Source organism: Branchiostoma lanceolatum, chromosome 4, assembly GCF_035083965.1.
Source record: "Branchiostoma lanceolatum isolate klBraLanc5 chromosome 4, klBraLanc5.hap2, whole genome shotgun sequence".
Classification (NCBI taxonomy): domain Eukaryota; kingdom Metazoa; phylum Chordata; class Leptocardii; order Amphioxiformes; family Branchiostomatidae; genus Branchiostoma; species Branchiostoma lanceolatum.
The window spans coordinates 20,910,627-20,922,577 of NC_089725.1; the positions used below are offsets into that span (position 1 = coordinate 20,910,627).

The following is an 11,951-nucleotide window of genomic DNA, read 5'->3' on the forward strand; positions in this document are numbered from 1 at the left end:
TTGGACCCGGCGGAGTCCAATGTCACGGACATCACTAATCACCTTCGGACCGTACATTTCCATTTGTATTCAGAACGTTAATCTGCATCAAATCAAATCTTTTAAAAACTTTTCCTACCAGAGAGAGTTGACTTGTCAGACAGCGTTGTTCTCATGCGACTGTGATGAAGTGTGCAAAATACTCGTGTTGACACAAGACAGATTTGATTTTCTGTAAACAGGTTTATTGTCTCGGGAATATCGCCTGAAATGCTGTTAGCAACATTCAGCATCTGGCTCCACCATTATGAAAACATCATGACAGATGCTTCAATGTATTTGAAATACTTTTAATCTCACAAGGAAATGAAAATCTTGGCAGCTAATTCATCTGAAACGTGCATGTTGAGGCAAAGACAACAGGATCCACTCAAATCATGGACCAACAGAAACTCATCTCCAGCAAACTTGAAAAAATTGACTGGAACCCAAGTTCAACTTACCTACGTGTAAGGGAGCACGTAGATACGAGCTTATACCATCGGTATTTGGCTCGTACATGTACGTATACACAAGTCCACAGGGAAATTCCAAGAAGTCAGTCAAATATCAAGCAAATTGAATTGCAGACCGTACGATCGAAACGGTCTATTCATGTTCATGGCCAGCCCACTAATTAAGCGCTAACTGTCTGCGCTAAATCCATTGGGCATGGTTAGGCTATGAAAACCATCGCGAGGTCGCAACCAGCTTTGTAGATTAAATTTTGAGAACTTGAGATCTGGAATCACTAGTATGATACAACAAATGATTATGTAACGTGGAATCACTGAGCACTGCAATATTACACATACAATAGGCTGCGACTGATGTCCACTCAGTGTGCAGCTGAGTTACCCCCTTAGCTCAACCACTCATTAAGGAAATACCGCGGAAGCAACTCATAACGTGTAGTCTCCAAACGAAAACGTCGATATCTGTATAGAACCCATCATACCCTTGACTTAACATGCTATCACGTAGATGACTCGGGAAGCTGAAGGTGACTTTGATGAAACTTTCCTAATGATACATTCAATAAGTATCGCAGGATGCGTCTTATCAGGAGTAATAACCCATTACAGAACAGCCGGATAGCATTCGTTATATCTAAAATCATCACGATGTGCGAAAGATGCGCAACGTCCCACGCATACTAAAGTTTGATTTGGAGGAAATTTTGCAAGTCGGTTTGATCATAAGTTCTGCGGAGATGTAACATTGTTGTTTATTGAAATAATCCTTGATAATTGACACGATGGTTGAGGCTGGTCGACCGTGCTGTAAATCCTAATTGGCAAATAAAGAAGCGTCTCCAAGCCGATGAGCGTATCTGTTGTGTACTGCGAACGTTTAGGTATCCGCTCTTCTCCATTTGTAGGTGTCAGGCTGATTTTACCGATATATTGTAGTTGCCAGGCGGTTCTAAAGTTGGGCATGGATTCAGGATCGGTCTATTTGAGATAAAATCGACTGAGTTAAATATTGAATGAAATGAATGAATGAATGAATGAATGAATGAATGAGTGAATAAATGAACTAGAGTTCCACGACCTTATACCTTTGCCAAATGATGTTAACCTTTTTGAGTGACGTATCATTGATGTGCCTCATTGATTATGCAAATAAGGTCCTCATTTACATGAATTATATCAGTCTGTGTTCTCTAACCAAAGAACACAGACTGTTCAAAGTCAGTATGAAATTCTTTTCTTAAGCCGGCGTCACAATTCATGCGAGCATCGGCCGATTTTGTAGATCGCCGGAAGCTCGCCGAATTTCAAATTCGCCCGAGCGTCGACCGTATTTTTCGCTGAAAACCTGCCCCGTCACAAATTGAACGGAGCTCGGGCGACGTCCGTCGAACACTAATAATCATAAATCCCACATAAGACGGTACCATCTCTTGGACACGGACGAAGTCAGAATCAACTGACCTGGTAACAAGCTCAAATTTGGACCAACTTTACTTTCTGAGTTGTGGCAAATCTGTAGGACATGAGTGAAGTGGGTGGGCACACTGAAAATAATAACCTAAACAGGAATTTTGTCATAAACCAATCCGATTACTAGCGCAGGAGCCACAAAGTCAACAGATTAGTCGTTTAACCCCGATCCAAACATTTTCACCAAACGGAAATCGACCGAAGCTCGGGCGAACGCCGTCGGAGCTTCGGCCGACCGTTGATAAGCCTATCGACGCCCTGCCGACGCCTGGGCGTGCCTCGGCAGACAAAAATAAATCTATAATGACTTAGTGGACTTTCAACTAGTCATTTTGTGGAGGAAAAACTCAAGAATTCAAGTCAAGCCTCAAAAGTCAAGCCTCGGCTCATTGATATATATCTAAATTGAAACATCCAAACCAATACCAAAAAAGAAAAAGGAAGTATCGTCTTCGGTGTCCACATTTTATGTATAATAATTGTTTTTTCAATGAAAATTTAACTTTGCAATTGAATTGTCTTTCATTAGAAAAGTTTGGCAGCATTCCTTGACAAGTTGATATCAGTATTAGTTAATATTACAGTATTATTTATCATCTTATGTTATAAACCAAACTGTCGTTACTTTTTATTCCTGAACAAGAAGGAGTTCGGCCGGAGCTCGTCCAAGCTCCCATCGACACCAGTACAACGCTCGCCCGAAGCACGCCTTACTTTTCATGAGTCGGTCGGAACACTGACGACGGTCGTCCGATTATTGTACAAAGCCCGAGCGAGGCTCGCACGAGGTCGAAGAGTTCGGGCGACCTCCGACCGACCGAAAATCGGGTCTAAAATCCTCGGATGCCCGCCCGAATATTGGCCGAGCGCTGGGCATTGCTCGGGCGAGCTTCGGGCAAACTGTTGACGAGCTGTGCGAGTTCAAAAATTGTCGCCGAGGCCTCGCTGAATTTAAGCGCAGCTTTCAGTGACCCGCGAACGTCGGCCGAGCTCCAAAAATTCGCCCGAAGCCCGTGGAATCGACAGGACGTCGGTCGTACTTCGCCCGAAAATCGCCATTTGGAGCTCGCCGACAAGTCGGCCGAGCTAAATTCTTGATTTGTGACGGGGGCTTTAGCACAGAAGGCTATTGAAGCATTGATGATTGTATTAGCTCCTGATATGCATGATTAGCATATGATTATGTAAATCATTACTGAAGCTATCTACATACTAGTACCAAACATCATGACGATCCGTCAGCCCCTTCTCGAATCATTCTCTTTCAAAGTTTGAAACGAAATCGGCTTCTGCAGTTCTAAAAAAAGCCGCTAGGGGGCCCAAACCTACAAGTCTTAATCTCCTTGCTCCCAAGAGCTATCTGCCACGCAAAAATCACGACGATAGCATATCCAGAACACGAGATATCAAAACCGGAAGTTTCGCTACAGTACCATAACAAGCCGCTTGGAGGCCCAAAATCTAAGGCCAATCATTTCTAGGTCTTATGAAGACCTAACCACATACCAAATATCAAGATAATCCATTCAGGTATTCTGGCGTTATTGTGTACACAGACACACGAACGCTGACGAAAACATAACCTTCTTGGCGTTACGTAATGGATCAGAACTTGACAAGAGCCAACTTCAAAGGATTCCGAGCCGCGGTTGTCATGTTGTGTGGCCCTATCAATAACTTAAGTGCTTTTAATAATCTTTTACAAGCTGATAATCTACAATCTACCATGTAAAACTTAACTCACCACAACCATGTCAATAACTTGAATAAGTCTGCATCGTAGACATTCTAACGAAAGTGTGCTGTCTTCAAAATCTGGCGATGTTTTTTAAATCAAATTAAAAAAGGGCCAGAGGAAAGGTCAGCGGCATGAATATCAACATGTTCATAAAAACCCGACAGACAGAAGAGACATGGTGCCGGTCCCATCAACAGGTGTGACGGCAGCAACAGGTGATCTCAGGTGAGTCGGGCGGGAAAGGACGGGAGGTTAAGGTTCACGGCTCATGCGCAGTACAGGCGATCAAGATGGCGTTCACTTTCGCGGCATTTTGCTACATCGTGGCATTGTTACTATCAGCTTGTCTCATTTTCTTCGCTATTTGGCATGTAAGTCTTCCGATTAGTGAATAACTGTGTTATGGTCAAAATGTGTGATGCTAAATTTGTGCAGTGTATTTCATAATGTACTGATTTGAGGATATTGTACTCAAAGGTGGGAGGGCGGATTCCTCGAACATCATCATTTTCATATCCGCAGATTCTTTTACTAAAAATCATACAGAACTCATGTCGGCATAATTTTTGGCTACTTGAAAGTAAATCTTAACTGGAAACATTTTTGATTGAATTGTCGCTAATATTAGAAAATATGGTCGTCCAGAATTGTGCATGTCAGAGTTACATGTTTACGTCATCGGTTGCCCTCCCTAGTAAGAGTCCCTTTGCCACCCGTTCTCTTGGAATTTATATGTTCCCCTCTTTATCGGTTTGGCTACGTTGTAACAGCCGGGACTGTGCAAGAAGTCAAGCTCTAGCCATCCCAGTGACGAATCAGCTCTCAACGGAAGTGGTTATATAATTGTGGATAGATGAGGTTAAGGTGGATAGACGAGGAATTACAAAAGGACAGATCTCTAAGCACAGTATATTTAGCCTCCTTCGCAGGCTTCTAGGAGCGCAGGCGTTTACTTTTTTGGGAGCGCTGATTAGCGATTCTCCACATGGGACAGGTTCTCTAATACTGCGGGAGATCGTTTATGATCTAAGTATCTAATACCAGCTCAGAAAAGGACAAGAGATAGCCATGCCTTTAAGTATCAGACTTTTCAACCTAGGATTGATGTGTTCAAAAATTTGTATTTTCCCGTATTTTCCTAGAACGATCTTAGAATGGAACTGGTTGCAACCAAGTACCGTGGAAGCATCCTCTTTAGACAGCTTTTAAACAATGCATGCAGTTAGATATGCGAGGTTAGACGTGACAGGTCGTTCGGCGTAATATAACCAGCTGCTGCTGCGCCGCGTGCCTGCGAAGCTGGTGTGTTACGCCGGATGGCGGTTATACCGGCTATAAAGATACAGATACAGATGATCGCTTCCAGGCATGCGTAAACCATGTCCCCTGGTATTCATGATAGAGAACCTGGCCCATGTTGAAAATCGTGAATCAGCACTCCCCAAAAAAACTAAATGCTGGCACTCTTAGAAGTCTGCAAAGGAGGCTAAGCTGATCCCACTCAGACAAGGACAGGCAGCTATTGCTTAGGTGGCTGCTATTATTAGGACCAACTCAAGCACTTATGTTTCAAAGAAGTATTTTTGTCTTGATTGTACATTTGATTTCATTGAGTGAACTGTTCCAGATCATTGCCTTTGATGAGCTGAAGACGGACTATAAGAACCCTATAGACCAGTGCAACAGTCTCAACCCGGTAAGTTCACACTGCTGGTTCCCTCTACTCACATCTCTCACAGCAAAAGTAAACCTCCTTGCTCACAGTAATGTCACCTGTCATCTACTAACATGTAGAGCCAAGCCCAATAATGGAAATCTTCATCCTGGGATTTTCATCTCAGCTAGATAAGGTCAAAAAGTCAGCCAGACTATGTTGTTATATAAGACTTTGATCCCCTAAACTGCACAAGATCATTAGTCATACACAGTAAGTATACTCATGGGAAGAGCTGACATTTTAAATTATGTGTGTAAATCCACTGGGTGATTGCTTGATCATGTAGAGAGAAAGAAGCCAAGGAAGGCTTAAGATTCTGGCTACAGTTTTCAGAAGAGAAAATGGCATTAGGTTCTACATAGAGCTGAAATTCTAAAATAAACTGTAGATCTTTATACAGTACATATAATAGAAGGATCTAGATGTGCTCCACTGTCCACAGATATAACATGTTGTAGAAGCATATTCATGTAGATAAGCATCGGTCCAAAATGGAGTGTTACTCTGGGCCTCTTTTGGAATGGGATGAGGAACAAGTTTGTCAAAGGGTAGATATGTGCAACAGGAAAACATTTCTGTTGAATTTTTCCAATGGCAACATGATATGTATTTTTCAAATCTGTGCCAAGACCGTTTTCCTTGCCTCTGACTCTGAGAAATAGTCTTAAGACCTGGCCTGGACATGCATGTACACTGACCTGAAGAATGTTTGTCTCCCAGCTGGTCCTGCCAGAGTACATCATCCATGGCTTCTTCTGCCTCCTGTTCCTGCTGGCAGGAGAGTTCTTCTCCTTGGCTCTCAACATACCACTCATCGCGTACCATGTATACAGGTGAGAGGAGTAAACCAGATATTTATCTCCATGCAGATGTTGGGCAAATCATTGCAAAACACATGCAAAACAAACCTGACATCTGCTCAACCTACAAATCTGCTTGGGGATGACTTTAAGAAGTCCTTACATGTGACCTTGGCAAGTAGAAAAGTCCTGTGATGTCATTCCATTTTGACTGGATTAAAAGTCAAGATAAGATGCAGACTCATTGCTGAACATAGGTGGCTTCCAGCTGAATTAATAAGTGTGCACTGGATAGGTTGACAAGTCATCTAAGGTCATTGTCATCAGGCCTGATCCATGATAAACATGTACTTTGTACAAAACACATAATTTCTATAGCCTGGGTACCATCCAATTACTACCGGGGCTCCTATAGTCGCTGCCCTAAAAAACTCCCCCCCCCTAAAAAAATTCAGTGAAGCGAGGTTAGGAGCCCCAGTAGTAATCTGATAGCACCCAGGCTATTACATGTATTTCTGTGCTGTCTGAGTAGAATATCCTGATTGACAGGAAATCCTCTTGACATTTTCTCTTAAAGCCAAGCTTTGTATGATGGGGTGCCAGAACTGCAGTCAGAATGATTTGGGATAATAAACGCAGTATCCACTGAGCTCTCTGTACAGGTACAGTGGAGGAAAAAGGTCACAGACATGGTGCATCACTCACATTGACAAGCTTTTCTTCAGTTTGTTGATATTATATATATTGAATGAAATGTCTCTTCAGTGCATGTTCCATCCTATAATAATGTCTATCTATATGTATATCCATGCAGGTATGCGGGTCGCCCTGTGATGAGCAGCCCTGGCCTGTATGACCCCACCACCATAATGAATGCAGATGTGCTATCACATTGTCAGCGGGAGGGCTGGATCAAACTGGCCTTCTACCTTCTGTCCTTCTTCTACTACCTGTACAGGTAAGAGGGCAGGGGATTCATGGCAATTAAGGAACTGAAATACATTAAAGACGTCTTAATGCCTTATAAAAAGACTGACTCTGTAACAAATGGAAAAACAGTAACTTAGTGGTGTCAGTGTTTCTTTTAAATACAATGTTTGCAAGACAGAGAATTGTATACTACTGACAGATATATTATGTCACAGACGTCAGCCTGCTTTGTCACTAGTATTGGGCAAATTGTGAAAAACATTCTGTCGACCAAAATGATATTTTAAACAATATACATGTAGTAATATCACCACAAACGCAATGTTGGATTGGAAGAATATCAGACTAAATATTGTAATATACTGGAAATGAAATGCCCACCAGCAGCTGTACAGGACTTTGATAGACAAATTATAGCATGCGTTAGAAATTCAAATTTAAATGCAAACAGTGAATACTTAAAAGAGAATCACCTAGATATGATTGTAGCCTGGAGACTTGTACGCATCTGCCTCACAGCTTGCACCTTCATGTAGTCACTCATCAAAATTCAAATGGCCCTAAAACATCAATGTTGCTAGGTGATGGATGTCAACTTTGCAGGATACTCTTATAATGGGGCATTTAAGGCTGGACTGATTTTTTAAAATCCATTTTTTGTGATAAGTAGAAAGATGAGAAAAACATAGGGAGGGACCTATGATATATATGACCTATGTGGCTCTATTAAATCGTATTTAGTGTACAGATAGCCTTTGATAAGGGTGGTGAAGTCATTTTAATTGGTGCATTTGTAGCATGTAGATCACCAGCTTATTGGTCTAAATAGATTCTGTCTGGTGGAGAGACAGTTCTTTGTTTCTCAATAAGCCGACATCCAGGCTGGATATAAAATAACATCTTCCATCAGCTTTGATTATTCTAATCAACAGTTATGACTTATGCATGTTATATTTAGACACCTAGGCAATAGCGCAGGGTGGGCATGGTATGTAACCAGTACATGTCATGAGTTATAATACAATTTGAGGCCATTGAAGTAGACAAGGTACAGTAATTGCTAATGAGCTTTATTGGAACTTTTCTACATACATGTTTCTTCACATGTTGCCTACTTCTCCGGAAAGACATGTTGATATGGCTGACTGTGTTGTGTTTGTATTTCAGCATGATATACGCCCTGGTGTCCTCTTAGAGATGCTGGGTGCTGTGGCAGTAATGCAGGAATCTGTGGCCAGCCCAACTGTGGTCAGCTACATGTTAGCTTCTCGCTCAGTGACTACCTGCATAGTAATGAATAAGAATTTCATGTTTTCCAAGGAATCTTCTAATGTTTTGTGCTGTAGAACACTGTAAAGCTTTGAAACATTAATAGAATACAACAGGGATGTCTTAATGGATAAACAGATCCTAGTAACCGTATCTATACCTGTAAGTTTCTTGTGGACCTATGAGTTTAATATTTGATGCAGGATTGCTTCAAGATAGCTCTTGTTGTTAATGATGTGGTCAATTACAGACTTACGTAACTGTCTAATAGAAGGGAGTGGTAGTAGAAAGGTTTGTGTCCTAAGCAGTGGAGTTCTCTGATTGTTGTAAATGGCAATTTTTTCGACTTTGGATGAATTTCATGCAAATGGCCAAAATAGATTTTCTAATGTTACAACTCAAAATAAAACAATGCTCTTTGCTAGTACATACTCACTAAATGACCAGCTAGCATTGAGAAAGCCATGAATGGTTTATACATGTCTTTGATTGGAAATAAATCAAATAAACCATATGTCAGCTAGGAACTGGAAAGAACATGCCATACCACTATTATAACAAAGATTTGCTTCGAAAAACTATTTTCATTTAACTACATATACAGTCATTAGTAATGGTAACAATAGGTGTTGATATTGGGACTCTGTGCTTTTACTAGGGTATGCATTAGGTATACATTGAAAAGTCAGCTTAATGCTACAAAGGTAAATAGTAGGACGTACCTGAAGCTGTTTATCTGCATTGGGTATATAATCACCAAGGCTGGTTTACATGTACATATGTAGCTTTGGTGAAGGCTCCAAGCTGTGAACTGAAGTGTAGCCTTTTGATGTCTGTTGAATCAAGGTTGATGCCAAACATGCTGTTTGACTTGTGTGAGTGTACTATTATGTTGTTTGACTGAGTATTAATTATAGCAAGGCATAGGGGTAAGATTGTGCAGGATCATGTAGTCTAAGCAAACAATGCCTGAAACAAGGTAGTACCATTATTTGGACAATAAATTTGCTTTAGATAAAGTGGTATAGGGTGGTATGGGTGGGTAGGTTTGGGATTTGAATTATACTTGAAAGGTTCCTTTGGAGCACCTCAGCTGTTATACTTGAGACATGTTCATCATCTTAAAGTTGGAATATCTGACCTGTAGAAAAGATAATGTGTGATTTGCCTATTTTTTATGTTTAAGCAATGTGGCATCACAAAATTCTTTGCTCATCTATAAAGGAAAATGCTTGATATTTACTTACAGAATAAAACCAACGACATAAATTGCTGAAAAGCTGTTCATTAGAACTAATAGAAGTTCTGTGCACAGAAAGTAGTGATGTCATGCAGATCATCCAGGCCCACAGGTGTACGTCTTGGTGTGAGGTTTGATGCTCAAAGGCAAATGTGACAAACGTGGAATTAAACTGCTGAACATTACTTATGTTCCTCTCAGTATTGATGCAGAGCCACAGTGTAAGTTTAGAGTTCTCCAATGCTTTATGCATTATTTTCTATGACCAGTCCTTCGTGCTGCTAATGATCATGCTTAAAGGGAAATCAAATTTTACATCTTAGTTTGATACATGTGACAGATAGCAATGCTGTGTTGCTATCACTAACCTTATATGGTTAACTACATATTGATAGGTGTTGTGAAGTCTTGAGATACGTTCATTGGAGACATTGTATGTATAAAATGCTTGTAGAAAATACAATGTATACAAGAATGAAGGTGTCCATTTAGATATTCTTGTACACTCTCTTATACTTATAGTGTTGATTCCATCTGACACATCATTTGTGGTGAGGAGTTATATGTTTTAGGCCATGTCAGTACAAATAATTTTCCTGGTTCTTTGATTTTTTAAGATATGATAATGATATGAAAATATGTTGGGGGAAAATCCGTCTTGGCACATGCAGTATCAGATGTAGGAAGCTGTGAGGAGGTTGCTCCAAAAGGGGAGGGAGGGAAGTGATCTGGTAAATTAATATCATCATCATTCTTGCTGCATATCTGGGGCCCATGATACTGCTTTGGGGTAATCTGCATTTAAAGGACTTGGACGTAGAGGGACTTCATACACTCTGACAGCTGCTGTCAATCAAGGACACAGAACATAATGGAGCAGTAGGGTCATGAACCCTTCTGAAGTAAATGCAATTGGTAAAATGTAACTCACGTTTCTGCATGGTACCCAAAGAACGCCAAAAAAAAGGTGAATTCAAAGAAATCTGCTAATACTCAGTATCAGTAATCACACTTAAAATATCCAGGTGTTCAAGACATCAAACAAGCTAACCATAACACATAAGATGTTCTATTTTCCGAACATATCACACTTATCTGCTTATCACATCATTTTACCTCTGTTTTTATCCAGGCAGTCTGAAACATGCAAATTGTGTATTGATTGGGCTATTCAACTGAAAAACCATTTCAATTATGTATGCCCACAACAAGTATATTTTATGGATGATATCTGCACATTGATTTTTGCCTGATTTTGAAAAAAAAGAAAGAAAATATAAATATATAACAGGTTGGAGATTTGCATGTACTAGTGAAAGTGACTAGTGTGGTAGCCTTGAGTGTCGCAGTAGTGATACTAGTCTGTAGATAACACACTTGTCACTTTCTGCACTTCTTGAATACAGAAATAAGACACTTTGGCTGTGATACCATGTTTTGTAACTTCATTTCTTGTAACAATGTTTATGGCCTCATTACATGTATTTCGAAAATCCAGGCTTCCTGTTTTTTGCCCATCCTTTTTTTTATGATACTGACTTCCTGTTATTTTGTTGTTGCCCTTCTTGTTTTGTTTGTTTCACTCTTGCATCGGATTTGGGGTCTGCAGAGGATGTAATCCATAAAATTGATTTGCTGTGGCCTATAAAGAAACTACATAAGGCTCAGTTTTAATGTAAATGTTTGTATTTGTATGTATCAAGTGGACTCCTGGACAGCTCCGAAGCTAAAAGGGTAGAGATGTATTTCAATTAGGACGTGTTTGGGATTGATGACATTTTTGTATATACATGTATTTCTTTGTACCAGTATGAAGCTAGAAAGCTGAAGTATTGTGATAACACCCACCTTCATGTACTCAAATGAATGAAATATTTGGGATATTCTATTTTTGTTCATGTTGGGGAGTTTGTAATCAGGCTAAATATGCACAATTATACTGCAAGTACATGTGGAACATGATACATCTTCCTGGAAAGATGGGATCTTTTACTTTGATGACAACCTTTACTGCAGCAATTACAAAATAAGTCTCATTTTAGAGCTTTCCCCAAACCTACCGACCCTTCTCTTTTCTAGCTTGGAAGAATTGTTATTTACAAGCTGGTATGCAGCAACCTTTAAAATCTTGCAACACCCAGAAAGAAGCTGTCTGTAATCACTCGTCTGTGAGAACTAGTGTCCTAGCTTTTCAGTATTGGCAACAATGACCTCCATATAACACATAGATCATTGCCACCTTTTGAAATCAGTGTTTTAGAGATACAATCAGTGTGGTGTATCACTGTGTATG

The 11,951-nt window shown here is 40.3% G+C and overlaps 2 protein-coding genes across 2 annotated transcripts in view; both read left to right on the top strand.

Moving 5' to 3' along the window:
- The window catches only part of LOC136433269 (sushi, von Willebrand factor type A, EGF and pentraxin domain-containing protein 1-like), a 110,529-nt gene that overhangs the window by 91,188 nt on the left and 7,390 nt on the right, over window positions 1–11,951 (top strand). The gene's annotated exons all lie outside the window — the stretch shown is intronic.
- On the top strand, window positions 3,941–8,718 carry LOC136433267 (protein cornichon homolog 1-like). The gene is made up of 5 exons (XM_066425292.1): window positions 3,941–4,073; window positions 5,330–5,398; window positions 6,140–6,252; window positions 7,034–7,177; window positions 8,317–8,718. Exons 1-5 carry the CDS (start codon window positions 3,993–3,995, stop codon window positions 8,342–8,344), a joined length of 435 nt encoding a protein of 144 aa, XP_066281389.1. The 5' UTR covers window positions 3,941–3,992; the 3' UTR covers window positions 8,345–8,718.

What these genes read in the sequence shown, in the direction of transcription:
- LOC136433267 (XM_066425292.1), top strand. Translation starts at nt 3,993, where the DNA reads ATGGCGTTCACTTTCGCGGCATTTTGCTACATCGTGGCATTGTTACTA. An exon ending in ATCGCGTACCATGTATACAG is followed by an intron (nt 6,253 to 7,033) that starts GTGAGAGGAGTA and finishes ATATCCATGCAG; the next exon opens with GTATGCGGGTCGCCCTGTGA. An exon ending in TTCTTCTACTACCTGTACAG is followed by an intron (nt 7,178 to 8,316) that starts GTAAGAGGGCAG and finishes TTTGTATTTCAG; the next exon opens with CATGATATACGCCCTGGTGT.